The sequence below is a fragment of the Notechis scutatus genome, chromosome 4 (assembly GCF_049901735.1).
Source record: "Notechis scutatus isolate UNSWTSFEM ecotype Mainland chromosome 4, rNotScu1.2, whole genome shotgun sequence".
NCBI classification, from domain to species: domain Eukaryota; kingdom Metazoa; phylum Chordata; class Lepidosauria; order Squamata; family Elapidae; genus Notechis; species Notechis scutatus.
In genome coordinates this window covers 89,035,153-89,057,251 of record NC_142012.1, presented here as the reverse complement: position 1 = coordinate 89,057,251, position 22,099 = coordinate 89,035,153, and the positions used below count along the sequence as shown (strand labels likewise).

The following is a 22,099-nucleotide window of genomic DNA, read 5'->3' as shown; positions in this document are numbered from 1 at the left end:
ACAGCCATGCAACCAAACCTCTGCTGAATGTAATGTTGCACATAAAGCTGGATGAGCCTGATAAAAATGATACATCATGTGTATCAGGGCCAGAAGACAACTCTGAATGTTTAGATTATAATATTTCAATCTATTTGGAAGGTGCTTACAAAGGACATGGCAAGGAAATGAATCATATATGAGCAGACTCTTTTCTGCTGCTCTTAGGTGTATTTTTCAACATGAGGAGCAATGTTAAAACAGCTGACATTATTTTGTTCATCTTTGGGGTAAACCTTCTGCCCGCTTCAGGCAGTCCCAATTGACTGCATCTCCCAGTGGGGAACAGCCCCATAGAAGAAAGTACAAAATAGGAAATCAGCTTCATGAATTTTAAAAATGATACCAAGTAGTAAGCAAAAACAACTAAGAAAATCAAATAGATGAGACAAAACGAGGGCATACCCAGCTGCAAAATTCTTTATGGCTATATTGGTGAAAGAGCCGCATATTCTGCGAATTAGTAATGTGTTTAGTATCTGTTAGGCCAGTGATCTTCAAACTTGAAAATGTTAAGATTTGTGGACTTCAACTCCCAGAATTCCCTAGCATGCTGAGTGGGGAATTTCTGGGAATTGAAGTCCGCACGTCTTAAAGTTGCCAAGTTTGAAAAACCCTGTATCAGTGAGAATAACAAGAGTAGGCAGAAGGAAAGAAGTAGGAATAGGTAGGACGATTTATGGTTAGAACTGGGATGATAGGTCTGGAGGCTTTCATGCAAAAGATGAACAACAAAGGTATGGCTTCCGGAGGAGCCCAATCAGAAGGTCATTGAGAGAAGAGCTTGCAAACCAGAAGAGGAATGAAACAGGCAGATAGAGATAGAAGAACAGGGGAGAAGGATCATACCTCTCAACTTTCTGAAACAGAAATCAGGGACAAAGCTAAAAAACACAAGGACAGAAGATGGAAATCAGGGATTCTATGTCATAAACAGATGGAAGAAATAGTAAGAAATGAATCAGATGTGAGTAAGGGTTAGTACCTATGGGCTAGAAGGATGAAGAGGGTGCTAGGCAGAAAAACAAATTTTGGATGATAGATTTAATTGAAGAAATGGCATGTCAGTCCTTGTCAAATAGATATATTTGATTTTTTTTTAAAAAAAATTAAATGTTTTAGAAAATGTGCATTCTTGAGTGCCTGATGTACAGATGGTTAAACCTAAGCCAAACATCGATTTAAACCAAAGCACAAGCTTCAGTGCAACTCTTATCCCCGAAAAAGTAATAAAATATTAGAACTTGCATCAAATGTAGTTCATTTCTACAATGTAATATATAATGGCCAAAGAAATCCCTGACTTGTTTTGTGGTCACATTAATGAATTACATAGAAATTTCAGTGCATATCTGAAAATATGCAAATTTTCTTTTTCTTATTTATACAATGGAGATGCAGGAATGAACATGCCATTTGTTCAACATTTCTTCTTTGTTCTTTCTCTGCTAAATTGAACTTTATGATGTGCAATGATTTGGATCTGATTCCATAAAAGAACTGCAGAGGATTTTAGTGTGACAGATGTAGCACTTAACTAGGTTAGCATAAGGTTGCCAACCTTGGCAATTTTAAGATTGGGGACTTCAGCTTTCAGAGTTCTCCATCCTGGCTAGGGAATTCTGGGAGTTGAAGTCCACAAATCTTAAAGTTGCCAAGGTTGGGCAGTTCTGAGGTACCATTTTGTTCTGCTCTCTGATCTAACGACATTGGCCTTGGGAGAAGACCTAGCTGCTTTAAAGAGTCACGGAGTGGTGCAACTCTTTCTATGCAACCTATACGTGTAAAAGAAACATATACACACCCCAGGTTGGAGTCATATGCAAAACACAGGAGAACAATTGAAAGGTATGGGTTAGAGTAAATCAGACTCCATTCCTTGCAGAATACCTGAACTCCTTGTTTTCCTGGCAGCCCTGGCATTCCCCTCTCCCCCTGGAAGAGGAAAACAAAATAAAGAAGATAAAGAGCGAGGAAGAATGGGGAGAGAAAATGCAAAGTTCCCAGAGTTAATTAGTGATCATTAGAAGAAAAGTACTGCAAGAGATTCTAAGAAGCGTTGAAAGTCATTGTAATGGCAAATAGCTCACAGAATGGCTGTCCTTTTGCATGGGGCTCAATTGGCTGAAATTAGCCCCCTCCAACATTAACTGCCGTTTGCAAAGAACAAACATTATTTTATTTTATTTTCAAAGTACCTACACTGCTTTGGGGGGCTATTGAAACCAGCATTCCACATTACATGCAAGATAAACTATATCTTTAGAATAATATCATTATATGCAGAGCAAACAGAATGCTACTGAAATGGCACTTTGCTAGGGAAATTAGTCATAACCCAGGGAGTATCTTAAAGTTGCCAAGTTTGAAACAACACAAGAACAATTGAGAGAAAAGAGAAAAATATGTAGTGCTTTAATGATAATTGCTCTGGACCATAGCAAGATTACTTTAAATTCAGCATTTTCTGGGTCACCTTTTCTTCACAGCTTTATGAAGGAAATCGACTCGGTTGTGTTATGGGTATGACTCAATGCAAACACCTTAACCTATCGAAACTGGCGTGGAATGATTTAAAATTGCATGGAAGTCATAACACCTAATATTTTTCATTGTTAGGGTGGAATTTGGCCACATATATGAAATTGGAAATGACAGAAATTATATCCCAGTGCCAATCCCCTTCTCTACTGCACAGTATCATTTACTGCTAGCACAGTATATTTCAACCCTGGAAGCTTGAAAATGTGTGGGTTTCAACTCCCAGCTGGGGAATTCTGGGAGTTGAAGTCCACACATCTTCAAGCTGTCATGGTTGAGATACACTGTTGTAGATTATGTCATGGTATATTTTCCCATTCTGGACTGCTATCAATGGAAATTACACAGCATACACAACAACGGAGGGCAGAGAGAGAGAGAGGGAGGGAGAGGAAGGGAGGGAAAGAGAGAGAGAGATGATATTTTAATTCAGAATTATGGTTTGCATTACACTCCTTCCTATAATGCATAATATTTAGTCTTTTCATTAGGATAGTATAAATCAATGTGTTTCTGTGGATGAGAATAGACTGACATTCACTGTGATATTTATCGGTATAAGTCACCTGATTAAAAAAATATTGTGCACTTTTCTTGGATCAAATGCATTTCCGTGCATCTGGGAGGAGGGCTTGGCAGAGACTAAGGGTGGGGTGAAAAGAGGGATCAGCCTAGAATCGCTGCGTAGACACAGACAAGCTAAGTCTAACCCTGCTTGAATTCTATAGACCCATTTCTAACTCCAAGCAGCTGCTCATCCTTAGTTAAGAATATTCCTGTGCATAGGGAGGAGTAGCAATAAATCAGTTTAATTCACATGTGGACCTGGACTTTTGGACATGATATTACTTTTAGGTGGATCTAAAATTTCTTGTACAAAGCAGGCCTAAGGTAATATATTCGCATCTGACTGGATTAGTTATTAACTTTCATATTAATTACGTGTTTGGAATGTCAGGAAATTAATATCCAATTTAATACCTACCGAACGAAACCTGTGAACAAAGTGAAACGGAGATAAACTCAAATCTTAGAGTGGGTTCTTTTATCCTTGCCCAGTATCTGTTTTATGGCCTTATGTGCCGAGAAGTGTCTATAATTCTTTCCAGCTTTCAACCAGCACAATGGTAGAAAAAAAAAATCATGAAATATGAGTTGCAAGATATGAACTGTTCTTGAGCTGCAAGCAGACTTTAACTCTTTCATATGAGATGAATGTTCACTACTTCCAGCTCCCTTTTTTTTTATAACGGAGAAGCAAGCTTTTGTTGTATTTTCTGAATTAATCTACATTTGCCCCCAAATAAGAAACTAATTTCCACTAATAAGAAGGGGAGGGGGCAAATGGGCCTTCGACTCCTTCAATGGGATAAAACTGAGTGAATCTTGCATTCTCTGGTTCATAGCCCTTTCTTTCTTCTATTGGCAACCTGGCCCTCCTTGTCCAACGTTTTTGAAACCTGCAAGCTGGCTAGGGAATTCTGGGAGTTGAAGTCCACACATCTTCAAGTTGTCAAGGTTGAAAAACACTGTGTCAGTCCTTTCCAGGGGTGGGATTCTACTGGTTCGGACCGGTTCTATAGAGCTGGTTTTTATGATGCTGCGCAGTTCAGAGAACTGGCAAATCGTGCTGCTGTCTGGCCCCGCCCCCTCTCTGCCTGCCCCTCCCCTCCCTGCCCAGTCAGTCCTTATAGCGCATGCGCAACATAGCGTGCATGCCCGACATCGCTGACTGCATTCTTCCCCACCCGGTCACTCTTTAAGGTATTTCTTTTATTCCCCCTCCCAACGATCAGCTGATCCTATGATCCTATGATCAGCTGTGCCGGGATTCCCCTCGCTTACTTACTGCTTCGCCCAGAAGGGTCCATTGAGGCCCAGAAGGCCCTAAAACAGAGCATAGTGGGGTGCTGCATGCTCCCCTATGCTCCATTTTTTTCCTTCCTGGGCCCCAGGGAAGCCTTCGGGGAGCAAAAACGCCCCCCCCCAGGAGGCTTCCCTGAGGGCCAGAAGGCCCAAAAAACTGGGGGGGGGGGGAGCTGTCAAAAAATGAAGAAGCCACACCCACCCAGTCACATGGCCATCCCCACCTAGCCACAGAACCAGATGTTACAAAATTTGAATCCCACCCCTGGTCCTTTCCCTAGCCTAAAAATCCAAGAGATGTATTCCTAATATACGTCTGGCTTTTTGGCTAGGCTGCTATTCCACATTTTAACTGTGGGGATAATAATAGATTGCTTATATATTTACAGCCATATTTGAGATTAAAATGGAAAAAAAACCTCACATCTGGACCTTGCCACTCAGCAGTAATGAAAGAACTAACCCCCACCCCCATTGAGTTTAGGGCAGGGCTGTCAAAATCCCAGTTTGTGGGCTGGATGCGTCACTCATTGCCCAGGCCCACGCCTGGTTTAGTGAAGGGGAAAAAAAATTCTGATATGTCACGTGATGCCGCCATGACGATGTGAGTTTGACACCCCTAGTTTAGGGTAATAATGACCAGCATTTTTGTTTTTAGCCTTAATCATATCCAACTTCATTTGCATTTTTAATTTGGTAGCCACATACATGATTTTGTTGACATATTACTGCTACATTCAGGGAGACTGTTATAGAGTTATCAATAAACACAAGAGACCTAGATGGCATTGACAGCACTATAATCAAAAACAATTGGGGCAAAGAAGATGAAAGGTAATCTACTAGGATTAAGAGTAGCAATTAGGAAGAACAAAACTGCCTTTGCAAAATATGGAAGCAACGGGTTTATATTTGCAACAAGTAGCAAAATTCACGCCAAGGTGACTACCCCAAAGATGAAGCTGCATAAATCAATTGCAAACTTGAAATATGACATGGACAGATAATGTCTGCTGCTAAACCACCAGGGGACAGTAGAAGATTTCATTTGAAAGTTCAGAAAATTACTGAAGTTTTCCCAAGAACAGAGCATCTCCTGTTGGCATCCTTTTTAAAATTAAATGTTTTATGGGGGCTGGGACACTTTATTACTATGTGACATGCACTACTTTCTGATTGTTAGCTCACTGAAAAGCCTGCATTAAGAAGCTGTATGTCTTCAAATTTACCAAACTAGCTGGGCTTTCGGAGTCAAATTCTCCAGAAACCTGTTGTACATAACTCGCATGTCTTTTATTCAGCTGCTCATAAATAATAGGCAACTTGCAGGAACATGTGGAAACCAACAAATATGTTGGATGGGTTGGCCCTTCTTTCTTTCCTTCTATCTGAAAGTTTGTGAAGAGTCCCGAAACTACATCAAAGATATGTTAAGGTAGGTGGCGTTTGATAATAGCAATAGCATTTAGACTTATATACCGCTTTATAATGCTTTACAGCCCTCTCTAAGCGGTTTACAGAGTCAGCCTATTGCCTCGAACAATCTGGGTCCTCATTTTACCCACCTCGGAAGGATGGAAGGCTGAGTCAGCCTTGAGCCTGGTGAGATTCGAACTGCCAAATTACAGGCAGCCAGCAGTCAGCAGAAGTAGCTTGCAGTACTGCACTCTAACCACTGCACCACCGAGGCTCATAATATCGAAAAGGATCTCAAATCATACCATCAAATGTGGTGTTTGGGGGTTTAATGGTCCACTCCACCAAATCAGCTGGAACAACAATCTCAAAAACATTTAAGCAACGTTCTGGACAAAATAATAGATTCCCATCAATCAGTGAAGTCAGCATTCTTGAATTTTAAAGACGTGGTTCATGTTGGATGTAATTAATAGAAGAGCATTTGAGAGAGAGAGAGAAAAAAAGAAGGAATCCACCCTCGCAAAATCATTGTCTGTGATCTTTGTGACCGAGTGGACGCTGTAACACAGTCTGCCACATCATTCTCATAAAAATAAGGGGCCAAGGAAAACTTATAAACGACTGGAGTTTGGCTGCTGGACAGCAGGTGGCAGCATCTAGCTGATCTACAGAAGTCACATCCTTAGTTTGCAAATTAAAACAATAAGTTGTTTTTTTAAATCTGAAAATTATTAGTGTAATACTTTCTCTTTTTCCTCTGGTGCCATTCCTTACAGAAATCACTGCATCGCCCGTCACATCATTCCAAGCCCTTATATTCAGTTTTTCATCATTTATAATTGGTTAGAATCTTTGAAGAGGGCCATAAATGTCTGTTAGGCTTCTTGATGGCCACTGATATCTTGTCTCAATGATATAATACACAAAATTTCAGATAAAGGCAGTACTAGCCTTAGTAAGACCACACCTAGAGTACTGCATCCAGTTTTGGTCACCAGACTATAAAAAAGATGTTGAGACTCTAGAAAAAGTGCAGAGAAGAGCAACCAGGATGATTAGGGGACTGGAGACTAAAACATATGAAGAACGGTTGCAGGAACTGGGCTTGGCTCGTCTAGTGAAGAGAAGGACCAGGGAAGACATGATAGCAGTGTTCCAGTATTTGAGGGGCTGTCACAGAGAGGAAGGGGTCAAGCTATTTTCCAAAGCACCTGAAAGCCAGACAAGGAATAATGGGTGGAAACTGAACAAGGAGAGATTCAACCTGGAAATAAGGAGAAATTTTCTGACAGTGAGAACAATCAACCAATGGAACAGCTTGCCCTCGGAAGTTCTGGGAGCGGCATCACTGGAAGCTTTCAAGAAGAAATTGGACTGCCATCTATCAAAAATGGTATAGGGTCTGCTTGGACAGGGGATTGGACTAGATGACCTACAAGATCCCTTCCAACACTGTTAATCTGTATCCACTTGTTTTTTTTAAGACTTACTTATACTTCAGTTGAGTAGCTATTGAATTGTCTTAGATAGAAGTCTGATGTAATATGATGCTTGACTGGGAAAATTAAGAGTTTGCCGCTTGTTGCCAATCAGCAGTGGCAGGATGTGGATGGTCCTTAGCATATAGTTATCATTGCTTATCTACTATGCCCTCCATCACAGCTGCTTTTCCCAGAAGACAGCAAACATGCCTGGAAATCTTAACTGGGGAACAGATGTTCACTAATGAAGTCAACAGAGGAATTTAGCATGCTTGTTCACCCAACCAGATCTTTGTGAAAACTTTTGCTTTGATGGCACTTCAAGCTGTTCAGGCAACACTGAGCTGTCTTACTGAGCTGCAGCAGTAATGCAATTTGCATCATGAAAAAGGCTTTATATTGCCTTGGGGAAGGGGGTGGGGTGGACTCTTCCTGGCAGACCCAAACTGAGAGGGGCTTCTGCACAGATGCCGAGGCTTATTCCAGTTGGGTGAAAGTAGAGGAAGGTGTCCCTGGAGGGATATGAGAAACAAGCAATGGGACAGTTTTCCTTTGTTCTTTAGAAGGTGTGCTGCGTTGCTTCATGGAATAGCTTCAAAGAGAACACCGCTCAGAGCAAAACACCCCTTCAGTGCTTTGTACGGTCCAACTACCTACTATTTCCTTTACAGATCTGTATATTTGTACTCCAGTTTTAGAGCAAAGGCCGTTTCACACCCTTTCGTTCCTTAGTGAACATCAATTAGGCAAGTTTAGAACCTAACTGACGTGTAAATTCACATTTCCTATTAAGTTGCTCTGAATGTTACGCATTGTGGACTTTCTTTCTTACTAATGCTGCCTTCTCAAATCTGGTGGCTTGGCAACATGTTAAATTACAATTCCCAGTCCTGCTTGTTAAGGATTATGGGATTTATTGTCCAGCACATCTGGAGGACATCAACTTGGAGAAGACCTGTATTGGAGTATACATGTTTTGATTGCTCATGAAAATGAAGGGATAAATCAAGGAAGACTGTTTTGGATCAATTATTGCTGACTTTTACTGCAATATGGGTATCATATAACTAATGTTGGTCTAAGCAGATCCTGATGGGAGCAGGGAAGAAAAACAAAAAGCATCCATTTCCATTTTTAGATCAAACCCTTCACATTTGCATTTATGATATATGAGAACCAGGCATTTTAACTCTGGCCAGGCAATTTTTCCTTCACCTTTTGTGAATGTTAGCCAAAATGGTAAGATGCTTTTTTTTTAAAAAAAAAAAAGGACAGTAATATATTTAAATTGTATGGGCTCAATATAGATTTCAGTTGAATAAATAACATATGGGCATGAAATCAGGCTAGCTTTTCAAAGAGTCCTAAGTCTTAAAAGAAGAGAAAGGAACGTGCCAAACCTCAACATTGACCCCAGAAAGATTCGATGTGTGTCAGCCAGCCAGGCTTTCTGAGGAAAAAAAAATTCAATCCTATTCCCCCCAAAAGTGCAGGAAGACAAGAAATCATCAGCCGATTTGAGTGGTCAAAGGAGAGACTTTTGCTCAGAGTCAAATTCCAAGGAGTCCTTCTGAGGTAAATTTCGACTGAGTAGGCCTTTGTGCGTGGTGGAAATAAGACACGGGATATCTGCTTGTGGTTAATCAAATGGCAACAGAAGGCAGATCCCTTTGCCATTAAGTAAGTCTGCCCAGGGCTGTGGTTTTCATAACAATGCGTTATTTTAAGTAACAAAGTGCCCTGTATCAAAATTGACCCCAAAGTATTTCCATGCCTACCTTCAGGCTACCTACTGTCTGGCTTTTTCCCCTATGACAAAGGTGGAAAAAGCACATTCAGAAACAAGAGATGGAGAAGTAAAGAGGAAACCAGATCAACTCAGCTGCCACATCAAATGGGTGCAAAGTGAAAGAGGTTTGTTCTTGAAATGAGGTTTGTTGACTAGGTGCGGTCTGGCCTAACGAAGAAAAGGATCAGGGGGGTAACATGATAGCCCCCTTCCAATACTTGAAGGGCTATCACAGAACAGAGGGGGCCGGTTTATTCTCCAAAGCATCAAAGGGCAGGACAAGAAGCAATGGGTGGAAGCGATCCAACCTGGAAATAAAGAGGAATTTCCTGACGGTGAGAAGGGATTCATTAATGGATGGAATAGCTTGTCTTCCAGAGTTGTGGAAACTCCATTGTGGAAGGTTTTCGGGAAAAAGTTGGACAGCCATTTGTCTGGGATGATGTAAGGTAGGGAGTTGAACTAGAAGCCCTCCACGTTCCCTTCCAGTCTTATGACTCTATAGTTCTATGAAAAGGTTGGGAATTGATTTTTTGTTTTTTAAAGTTGGAAGTGTCCTCAGAGCGATCCAGACACATGACAAGCAACTGAGTCATTGGTTGCCTTTTGAAATTAATGCAGCAATTCATGCAGAGAGCGAGTGTGGTATCTTGACTAAGGTGTTGCTTGGTGTCCTGAAGACTCAGGTTGTAATCCTGCTCGGCCACAGGTGCTCCCAGGGAGGGATGTTCCTTCCCCTCAATCTCAACTATTTTGTATGGGTGCTTTTTTAGAATTAGAATAACAGAGTTGGAAGGGATTCCGGAGATCTTCTAGTCCAACCCCCTGCTTAGGCCTAGACCATTTCAGACAACTGGTTATCCAATCTCTTCTTAAAAACCTCCAGTGAGCATTTGTTAAGATGAACATCTGACCGTTACCTTAGGGCCAGCAGATCCTGGAAGTCCAGGTGTTCCTGGTAGGCCTGCCTCACCCACTTCACCCTAAGGAAAAGATGCGAGAAAATGTAGTAACAAAATTAATAATAATAATAATAACAACAACAACAACAACAACAACAACAACAACAACTTGCAAAAGTCACCAGATATCAGGACTTGAGAATCGAACTGCAGAGACTCTGGCATAAACCAGTGCAGGTGGTTCCAGTGGTACTCGGCACACTGGGTGCTGTGCCTAAAGACCTAGGCAAGCACTTAAAAACAATTGGCGCTGACAAGATCACCATTGGTCAGCTGCAGAAGGCCACCTTACTGGGATCTGCTCGCATAATCCACCGATACATCACGCAGTCCTCAACACTTGGGAAGTGTTCAACTAGTGATTTGTGATACGAAACCCAGCATGGTTATCTCGTTTGCTGTGTATACTGTCATTTTTGTGTATAATAATAATAATAATAATAATAATAATAATAATAATAATAATAATAATAATAATAATAATAATAATAATAATAATAAAAGAATTGAGAAGACAGGAACCGACAGTAAGTGCCGCCTATGCAAAGAAGCTGAAGAAACAGTGGATCACATGGTAAGCTGCTGCAAGAAGATTGCACAAACTGACTACAAGCAGAGGCACGACAAAGTAGCAACAATGGTGCATTGGAAGATCTGCAAGAAATATCATTTGCCTGTAAGCAAGAACTGGTGGGACCATAAAATAGAAAAAGTCATAGAAAATGAAGAAGTTAAATTGCTCTGGGACTTCAGAATCCAGACAGACAGGTACCTGCCACATAACACCCCAGACTTAACAATTGTCGATAAGAAAGACCAAAAAGTCTGGATAGTGGATGTGGCAGTGCCTGGAGACAGCAGAAGAGAGGAGAAAGAACTGGAGAAGATGACAAAATACAAAGAACTATGGCAAAGGCGATCAAGGGTAGTACCAATTGTTAATAGGTGCCTTGGGTGCAGTCCCAAAACAAATGGAGCACCATTTGAACATCATTGGCATTGACAAATTTGCCATCAGTCAATTGCAGAAGGCAGCTTTACTTGGAACAGCTTCCATCCTGCGGCGATACCTGTAACACCATCAAACATCCAGATTTGCCTATATCCTTGGTAAGGACTCGATAGGTAGACAAAAATGCCAAACTCAGTCTGAACATCTGGCTGACTGTGTGATGAATAATAATAATAATCCCCCACCATATAACATCCCAGGCTTAACAATTGTCTATAAGAAAGATAAAAAAAAGTCTGAATTGTGTACATAGCAATACTTGGAGACAGCAAAATAGAAGAGGAAAAATTGGAGAAAAATCACAAAATAACAGAGGCCTGGAAATAGAAATAGAAGTACCAAAAGTAATAGGCACCTTGGTTGCAATCCCAAAACAACTGGAGCACTATTTGAATGTCATCACATTGACAAAATTCTTATCGGTCAATTACAAAAGGCAGAATTACTTGGAACAGCTTATATCCTGTGACGATACCTTTTAACACTATCAAAAAAATCTGCCTATTCCAAGTTCCTGAGAAGGGCTCAGAAAGTAGATTAAAACGTGAAATCCAATTTAAACATCTGGCTGACTGCAATGAACCATAACGATGAACCAAAATGATGATGATAATAATAACAACAACAACAATAATAATTTTACAAAATATACCAAGAAATTGCAGCTTCCTGCAACACCAACAAAACTGCAAAAACTAGTAAACTGCACTACTCGGAACACTGTACATGTTTAATGAATAAAAGAGATAATAATAATAATACAGAGTGAACCTTTACAAAATGCAAGCTTTGGGGTAAGAAAAAAAAACCACATAGTGCAGGATTCTTACTAGGAGACTACACCTACATTTTTAGGGGATGGGAGAATGAAGAAGAGTTCAACAATGCTTAGAAAAGCATAGTCAAGGTACGCTCTCAGTCACCAAACTGGCATGGATTCCTCCTTTTGAAAGCAATGAATGCTTGTCAGTCTTATTGTCTGAATCTTCAGGTTATGTTATTATCCTGCACAGGAAGCATTAGGTTTTTTTGCTCTCGCTTTGTGTCAGCATGTTAATGCAAAGCACAGCAGGGAGGAAATGGTCTTGGATGATTAGGTTTTATATGTTCCTTATAAAATCCTTTTAAAGCAATGTTACCTTGTGGTTTCAGAATGATGCACACAATAGAGCACTAGAAAAGAAATGTTTGCATTTGATGCTGGGAAGTTGTCTTTCCCAAAGTAATTTTCCCTTCCCTGTTTTGAAAGAACCTCTATCTCAGGTTCAACTCCAGCCTTCCAACCATTCTTTTCTCTCAATAATCAGAGAGCCATTGTAGGTAGTATAACCAGAAGCCAACATAGGTTTTGTCAAAATGAGATCGTGCCAATCAAATCTTATTGCATTTTTTTTTTGACAAAGTGACTAAATTAGTTGGACCAGAGAAATGCTGTGGACGTCATTTACTTGGACTTCAGTAAGGCATTTGATAAAGTAGACCACAACCTACTTTTGGGTAAGATAGAAAAATGTGTGTTAGACAGCATTGACACCAAATGGATTCATAACTGGCTGACCAACCACACTCAACATGTACTCCTCAATGGAACTACATCTACATGGAGAGAAATATGGAGTGGCATATCCCAATTTCTGCCTTAGACTCAGTAATCTTCAATGTCTTCATGAACGATTTATATGAGGGAATAGAAGGGAACTGACCAAATCTGCAGATGACACCAAACTGGCAGGAATAGCCAACACTCCAGAAGATAGACTCAAGATTCAGAAGCATCTCAACAGATTTGAACCCTGGGCCCTATCTAACAAAATGAAATTTAATGGTGAGAAAGAACTTCTATCTCAGTGAGGCATCTGCTCTAGCCTTTCTTTTCTCTCAGCAATACAGAAACAATATAGATCAGAGTTTTCCAAACTTGGCAACTTTAAGACTTGTGGACTTCAACTCCCAGCTGGCTGTGGAATTCTGGGAGTTGAAGTCCACAAGTCTTAAAGTTGCCAAGTTTGTGGATCCCTGATGTAGGTAGTGGTGAAGATGTTGAATTCCCTGGAGATGGGAGATTCAGGATCTCATTCAAAAAAGTTCATTGGGTGACTCTAAGCCAGTCACTCTACCTCAGTCCTCACAGGGTTATTCTGGTGGGGGGAAAAGGAAGGAGAAGCCAATTGTGTTTGCTGCCTTGAGATTCTGAATGAAAATTGGGGTATAAATCTAATGTAATAAAATAAGAAAGGCATCCTAGGATTTTCTTCCTATGTCAAAACAAACCTTTTCTTCTACTGATTAAAAACTCAGACCTATGAATCCCTTCCTATACTGTAAGAAGACAGCTCTTTCACTGATGCACGCCCACACAGCCGCAGATCAGTGACTGGCTTCATTCTCCTGAGAGCTGTAAAGCCACTAAGTGTTGCATAGTCAGCTAATGAAGAAAACATCATTGTCATTGGAAAAGAGGCCATAAATTGTGCACACAGATGTGTAAAGATGGATCTGGGCCACAGAGACTATGATGTTCACTTCTCTGTAGAAGGACCACTCTTTGATTTATGCAGATTTCAAGAAAAGTCTGCCAAGTGTTACAACTTCAGCCAAATAATGTACACAAACTGTTGCACAATATGCATAGCTGCAGACTGTCAAGAGTATTAATTCCTGTTTATAAAATTATCTTTCGAATTGCTCTCTTTATTAGCATTCTATCCTTTTCACTGTCTGAAACATATTTGTCTCCTTTTCCATGCTTCTTCTCACTTACATTAGACTGAGTTGATCCATCTCTGATAGTCTGATATGATTATATCAGCATATAATGCTAGGATGATTTTTGTCCATCAGGAGTCGATAAAGTCAGCCTTGAGAGATTCTTCTTTTCCAGAACCATTTAAGGGGAAGTGAACATGGAGCCCTTGATGCTTTCTGAGCATGGTTGTTTGATTACAGATGTTTCATTACCCAGCTAGGTATGAAGGTGCATTCTAGTTGGAGAATAGAACATCTGCAATCAAACAATCGCATTCGGAGAGCACCAAGGATTCCAGAGTTCAATCCAGAAGTATAGATACTAACTTCTGTTGGAAAAAAAATGCCTGTGTCATGGAGATCCTACATTGCAAAGCTTTCATTGATTTGATTACAATAAGCTTTGATTAGGGATTGAACGAACCTATTATTTAGATCAGGGGTCTCCAACCTTGGCCATTTCAGGCCTGGTGGACTTCAACTCCCAGAATTCCCCAGCCAGCAAAGCGGACTTCAACACAACAAAACTGGCTGGGGAATTCTGGGAGTTGAAGTCCACCAGGCCTGAAATGGCCAAGGTTGAAGAGCCCTGATTTAGATGCTTAAAATGTGCAGACTATGGTCTAGTTTTCATCACTACCATAATAGCAATAGGAATAGCTTTTAGACTTATATTCCGCTTCACAGTGCTTTACAGACCTCTCTAAGTGGTTTATTGCCCCCAACAATCCGGGTCTTCATTTTACCCATCTTGGAAGGATGGAAGACTGAGTCAACCTTGAGCCTGGTGGGATTTGAACTGCCAAATTACAGGCAGCCAGCAGCCAGCAGAAGTAGCCTGGAATACTGCACTGTAACCACTGCACCACCGTGAAAGAGTTATGACAGAGTTATGTGCCATTACTGTAATTAAATTTCCTTCCTTGAAACAGCACTCATCATAAAATTTTAGAATTTAGCCCTAGGAGCCAAAACAGTAGATTTAATAGCTGGATTTCAGAATTATTGCAACATGACCTTAGTATGAAATCCTGCCTTAATCAATCTGTGAAATTCACTTGAACTTACAGTATAATAAAAGCTACCAATCAAAATAAAATTGATCATAGTAAATGGAGCGGAAGAATAACTACCAATACGTTATGAAAGAATTGAAAAGAATTAACCAAGTAAAAGAGCTTCTTAATGTATTGCAAATGCAAATACTCTTAATGTGATGTAAAATCAGTCTTTGTAGGATTATGTTATCTCAGAAGAATTGTGGAAATTGTTTATTTACAAGTGCTCTCACTCATCTGGCATTTTTTTGTGTTACTTTTCCTCTCTGATACGTAATCTTGCTAAGGATGGGAAAAGCTTATTGTAACCAAATGAACTTCTGTCAGGTGTTCTTATGGATGCACCAAAATTTAATCAGCTTGTCAAGCAGAAATAGTCTCAAGCAACCAAAAAAGCATAATAGCACTGGAGAAATTGGAAACATCTTCAGGATCATATTCTTACAACAAATTTTACTCAATAATGCACACAGGATAGTGTTTCTCAACTGTAGGAACTTTAAGAAGTGTGAACTTCAACTCCCAGAATTCCCCAGCCAGGAGGTCAAATCTACACTACTTAAAGTTCTTAGGTTGAAAAACATTGATTAAGGGCTCAAGAGGAAATCATAATTCCTACAGTCCTAGGCTCTGGCACTCTTAGTCAAAGATGCCCACAGTAAGAAATTAAGTAAATGAGATGAAAATTGAGATGAAATAAATTGAGATGAAATAAATAAAACAGAATTAAGAGAGTGAAAAGAAGGGAGAAGCTATATAGAAAATGTAGAATGGTAAATAAGATATGAAATGGTATATAAAGTGAGCATGAATTCGATTTATGTCTGTACAAAAAGATGTAACCCGGGACTAAGCCGCTTTCCAAAAAGAAGTTTTATGTTTCCATGTTTTGTGTTTTGTTTGTGTATGTTTGTTTATTGAAAATTAATAAAACTTTTTTTTAAAAAAAGAAATTAAGTAAATGCCATGGCTAGGAAAATGGTTAGATATCTATACATAAGATGAAGAATGGTGTATCATATTCTGAGATGGCTCTGGTCAATTTTGATGAATTTAAAATGTGCCTACATTCTAATTCAATTTTTATATTGTTCATACCTTCCTTCCATGATATCCTTGAAGTCCAGGGTCACCCTATAAATTCAAGTGGAAAAAAAATAGAGTGAATTAAACTACCTGGAGACTCAAACCAAAAGATTCTTTTAAAGAAAATCAAGACACAAATCAAGATTCTGAAGAAGATACTGAATAAGATGAGAATTAGACCACTGGAGGATATCCATGTCTTAAGAAAATAACTATGATATCCATAGTTAAGAGCCATTTTACCCTTTAAGATCCACATGAATCTGGTTGTTAAGAAGAATTGTCCTTAGACAGGAAAGATAGCCATGCAGCAGGAGGAGAAATATATGGAAACTAGCAAACAAACAAAAAAAAATACTTAGATTTTGATTGACAATTTCTTTGTGTCCTAACAAAAGAGTTCTGCGTACGCTCACTACCCCATAGCTTATTAAACTTCTCTCCCAACTTTTGAATATTGAAAGTCAATTATGTTTTTCAAAATGTGCCTTAGGTCAATTCACTTCACACAGTTAAATACATTATCATTAAGAGTTGGATCCAGTGTATAAGCAATCCACAACCCAGTTTCTAAGATCATGTAATTTGGGAATTAGGAAAATTAACATCTAACACATTGGGGAATGTTCAAACAGCTGGTTAATCTTAGAACTGGATTCTTTAAAAAATAATAATCTTTTTTTAATTGCAAACATTTTCCTAGTTCAGCTGAGAAACACTTAGGACTGATCTCATCTTGGCAACTGGATTTCTAGCCATGTTTTGGCTAATGCAATGTTCATGCACAAAGCGCTGAAATTTCAGAAGACGCTGCTAATTTCAAGGTATTTTACTCACCTTTGGTCCAGGAAGTCCTGGCAAACCCTAAAGAAAAAGGAACACAAGATCACTAAAGTAGCAAAAATGGTCAAAGGATCTTAAGCTCTGGGATAAGATCTGACCTTCAACATTGTTTGCATTGATTGAATGATGTTTTCCACTGAATAGTGAAACTGAATGGAAAGTGAAACTTTCACTGAATTTTGCTCAATTCCAAACATGTGGAGTTTTATCTAAAAGCTAACTTTAAAAATAGAGCCAGGGAATCTTTTTTAATACCAGCTTTCTATGAAATCGCACATTAATTATTCATTCCTTGCCATCCACAAGCAGCTAGACAATTATGAAATGTGAAATCTTATAATGGGATTTTATTTCATAATTAAAGCAAAGTTAATTTTAAAAAATCCTTGCTCTTGCATGGAATGGCTGAGTCTCCCTTCATTCACTGTTAGCTGAACCCTCAGTTATGCAATGTAACCAGGACTAAAATGAGTCCAGAAACTTCATTCTAGGAGAGATATGACTTTTGTCTGATGAATAAAACTTTGCAGTGGAATTCATCTATTAACCCATGCAACCTCTGAAATTCAACATGTGTTCCATGTTGTTCTTCTCAGGCTCTGAGAAAATATTTTTTAATGCAAACAAATGCAAGAAAAATGATTAAATGACTTACCTTTCCATCCTTGCCAGATTCTCCGGTTTTCCCCTAGGGGAACAAAGTAACAAGCCTTTCTGAGATACCACAGGTATCATAAATCTGAGCAGGCCATCAAAGTAAATCTGAGTAGGCCAACAAACTCTTCATCGTTTGAAGAGTTTCTTAACTTAAGAGTTGGCTTGGGAGTGAAATGAGTTCAAACCATAATTACCTCAAGCTGGGCTCTTTCACAGATGGGAATCATGAAATTGGCAGTCTTGTGTAGCCACCTCATGGCAGAATAACAGTAGAGTTGGAAGGGACCTTGGAGGTCTTCAACCTTGGCCACTTTAAGACTTGTAGACTTCAACTCTGAGGAAAGCTGGGCTGAGGAATTCTGGGAGTTGAAGTCCACAAGTCTTAAAGTGACCAAGGTTGGAGATCCCTGGTCTAGACCAATCCCCTGCTCAAACAGGAGACCCTATCAGAAAAATGGTAGTCCAACCTCTTCTTAAAAACCTCCAGAAGATATCAAAGGCTTTGATGCAACCTCAGAAACTGGTCAGACATAGAGGTAAAAGGTCAATTTAGAGGTTCTTGGAGAGAGGGAGATCCACATAGACATGAAAGACACTTACAGCTGGGCCCATTGGGCCAGGTGGTCCTGGAGTCCCGGGTGGTCCTGGGGGCCCAGGTAGCCCTGGAGGCCCTTGGCTGCCTGCCTGTCCTTGTTCACCCTGAGGTTCATTGAGAATAACATTACTATAAACTCAGCCAAATAACACGGGAGCACAAATAACAACCTAAGACAAGGAACACGGGTAAAGCCAAACAAGGTCTTGTTAGAAAGAATCTGAAGGGGGTTTCCAAAACTCAGGCAAAGAGTAACTGTGGATTGGCTGATGGTGCATTCCCACCTTTTTAAAAACTTCCATTACAAGAAGTTGGATGGGAAAACGAGAGTGCATATATTAAACGCCATCCAATAAAGTGTTATAACTTGTTATTTGGATTTTCCTGTATCTAATGCTAAAATTCACATCACATGAATTTTTCTGTAGCTATGCATTTGAAGTACCCTAGTGGTAAAATCTACTTGGGAAATTACTCCTATTGGGTCAAGGGAATTCCATCTTTTGATCATGCAATACTTTATGGTGACATGAGACTATTTTCAATGAAGCCTAACAGCACATTAAATTCACGTATGATGGAGCAAAACAAATTTTAATATAGCTCCATTTAGCCTATGACATCTGGTGAGGGTGTTGTTTGGTCTCTGACTTCTTCCTCCATCCATGATAAGCCGTGGTGGCACAGTAGATTGCAATACTGCAAGCTACTTCTGCTGACTGCCGGCTACAGTTCAGCAATTCGATCCTCACTGGCTCAAGATTGATTCAGCCTTCCATCCTTCCAAGGTCGGTAAAACGAGGACCCAGATTGTTGAGGGCAATATGCTGACTCAGTAAACCGTTTAGACAGGGCTGTAAAGCACTACGAAGCACTATATAAGTCTAAGTGCTATTGCTATCCAGTAGGATTTCAGATGGATCCTGGAAGGCCAATCCAGACCATCGGAAGGCATAATTCACTCTAACAAGAGACTTTGCATGAATGGGCATCTTGTTCATACAAGCACTCTGGCTGAGTTGAACCTTATCTACCAAAGCACATAGAACATTATTCCCCAAAATGAGGTTGATGTGGAGACTTCTGTCTATTAAAAGGTGCTATTGCTGGACAGCTGAGATGGTACAGGACTTGTTAGATGTCCACATATAAAATCTCTGCCAGTCGCAATTCTGCTATTTATATAATGGTCTCTAAACTCAGTGATGGCCCAGTAGATGTGGTCAAGCATTGTTTATACTTTCATGAAAATAATGGTCCTATTCACTATGGTATTAGAGCAGGGGCCTTCAAACTTGACAGCTTTAAGACTTGTGGATTTCAACTCCCAGAATTCCTCCTCCAGTCATGTTAGCTCAGGAATTCTGGGAGTTGAAGTCCATAAGTCTTAAACTTGCAATTTTGAAGAGCCTTGGATAGTGAACTACCTTTGCTTAGTAGATTGTATTGTAAAACAGATTGGTTCCACTAAAATCAAATTAAACCCTTTTTTTAAAAAAACACCAAAGCATTATATTCTTGCTCTGCGATACTCTTTCTTCTAAGATCTTATATCAGTGATGGGCAACTGTGGCCTCTTTATGACCTGTAGAGTTCAACTCCCAGAATTCCTGAGCTGTCTTATATGGTCTAACAATACTTTCAAGACAAGTAACCACTCAACCACGTGTTCATGCTTAGCTGCTACACAAAGCGTGCAAATGCATTAAACCCCCATCTGTCAATTCTGTGAAATGGGGATGTGACTGAATCACTAGAGAATCTTTGCTTTTTCTAGTTTTAATGAAACCCTCTCCTAAGGAAGACAGGAAGCTGATTAATTATCAGTTTCAGAAATGAACAGACCAGGAGTAGGAGGAAAAGGAGAAGGATACCTGGAAGGTGCGTCTCTTTATGACTGGGGGCGGAGCCAGTCGCACTGAATTGAGAAGAGGCAACAACTGAAGACCGAGCCAGAAGGTCACAGGGAAAGGCCAAAGGTCACAAGGCAAAAGATGTCAGTAGGGCATCAAAAGTCAAACAGAGCAGCCAGGGAAGAAAATGGAAACAGGGGAAAAAGTAAAATAACCAAAGGAAGGAATAAAAGTAAGTCTGAGTTCATCAATATCAAGGAAGGGGGTGATGGAAAAAGCATTGTCATTGGGCACCTCGTGGCAAGCCTCTGAGCCAATCTGTTTCTGTTTTCCATTTAACTTCCACAACATGAGTGTTGCTGAAGCAGCTTCACTCTTCACAATTTAGAGCAGGGGTGTCCAACTTTGGCAACTGTAAGACTTGTGCACTTCAACTCCCAGAATTTCCTAGCCAGCCATGTCTGTTCCAAGCTGTCTGGGAAGTTCTGGGAGTTCAACTTCATAAGTTTTTAAGTTGCCAAGATTGGACGTCCCTGATTTAGAGTATTCTAATTTCTACTCATATAATTTGGAAAATTTATAATGAATTCACCGGTTCATTCAGCCAAGTTCCACTGCAGTACAACAAAGATTCCTTAATTCTTTCTCAGTCTATCAAGAATACTGCTGCTGTTAGGAAGTATCTGGCCACACTATCTGTACTTTCCTATTTTTATTATATATACTTCTCTTTGGAAAAGAACATCTGTAACTCAGATTGAACTATGGAGTTATTGGTGTTTTTCAAGCTTAGTTGTTGGCAGATGTTTTATTACCCAACTAGTTAACAGCAGTGTGAGTGAGTACAAACCCTACCCTTATTCAGACTGATGGTATAACCTAGTTGGGTCGTGAATGTCCTCAAGCAAGCAAACTCAGAGAATACTTTCTTTGCTTATTAACAAAGATGTCCTTCTTAACAATTTTGGAGCTTTTTTTCATAAGATATTCCTCTTTTTCTTAGTAGTCAATACATTCTTACAATGTTGATCCAAACAACAGGAGCCTTGGATGGCAAGCTCCAAGGGCTAGTATTTGGAATTTAACGTGTAAATAAAATAAGCAGAATCGCTGCAAAAAATATGGAGAGGGTTCGAGTATAATTCCTCAACCCTCAATTAATTCCATGAATGAAACAGGCAACTGAGTAGGACATGCAAGACAATGGAAGCACCTCTTTTCAGCAAAGTATCCAGCTCTAGCCTGTAGAAGAGATTACTTTTGGAGTGGATTCCTGAAAGGTTGCATAAAATGAAATTCACATAGGGCCTATTGCCTATAACTCAATTAATCCATCCAGGCTACAAATGAGTCAAAAGTTACCAAATATTCTGGCAGGATTCAGTCACACTAACTGGGTCCAGATTTATTCTTTTAAAAATTCAAAGTCTCTACCCACTTCCTACAAAATGAGCCTGGTTAGTAGTTCATGAGTTGTTGCACAAGCTGGCAAAATTGCATTACATCGTAAACTCATTTTCTATTGGCCAGGCAGAAAACAGTTGATGTATTTCAGCCATTGTAGGCAGTATTTCAGAGATGCGTTCAGTGTTTCCAGGCCCTGGAAATGAGTTCTGTAATGGAGAGACCTGCTTTTTGGAGTTGTTATTTCTCTCTATCTCTTTGGAAGATTAAGCTGCCATGGGTTAAAGGACTGGGTTTAGAAGTTCATAAATGAGATGGGATTATTTGACTCTGTGCCTACTTGGGCCTGAAATTTAAGACCCCGCAGGTTAATTATGTGTTAACTTGACTTTTTAAAATGTTCCTATAAGCTTTTTTCCCCCTTGAGAACCGAGTTAAATAAATTATTTCAGTTTTTCTCTTACTAAACATGATAAGAGCTATTGGAGTAGCCACTTTATGATTTTCTATTCTCTTCAGCAATCCAAAGATATCCAAAAATCATCTGTCCCAAATTATTTACTGCTACAATAATTCTACTGATTATTCACATTAGGACTTCATTTCTACAACTGAAGCCCCCCCCCCACCGTTTTCATCAAAATAAATGCAAGAAGAAACAAATCTTGTGGTGGCTGAAGTCTATCCCTATTTTGTGGCCATAGAGATGTGCCAGAAGGTCTCCCATGACAACAGCTGTAGACACTCTA

General features: G+C 39.7%; 1 protein-coding gene across 1 annotated transcript in view; it reads right to left on the bottom strand.

Moving 5' to 3' along the window:
- Positions 1–22,099, bottom strand: part of COL13A1 (collagen type XIII alpha 1 chain) — a 126,192-nt gene that overhangs the window by 64,219 nt on the left and 39,874 nt on the right. Inside the window, exons 11-16 of the mRNA XM_087964084.1 lie at positions 18,099–18,197; positions 17,497–17,529; positions 16,836–16,862; positions 16,011–16,046; positions 10,056–10,118; positions 1,930–1,974 (exon numbers count right to left, since the gene is read on the bottom strand). Of these exons, the coding sequence (XP_087820210.1) occupies positions 1,930–1,974; positions 10,056–10,118; positions 16,011–16,046; positions 16,836–16,862; positions 17,497–17,529; positions 18,099–18,197 (303 nt within the window). The remainder of the gene's footprint in view (positions 1–1,929; positions 1,975–10,055; positions 10,119–16,010; positions 16,047–16,835; positions 16,863–17,496; positions 17,530–18,098; positions 18,198–22,099) is intronic.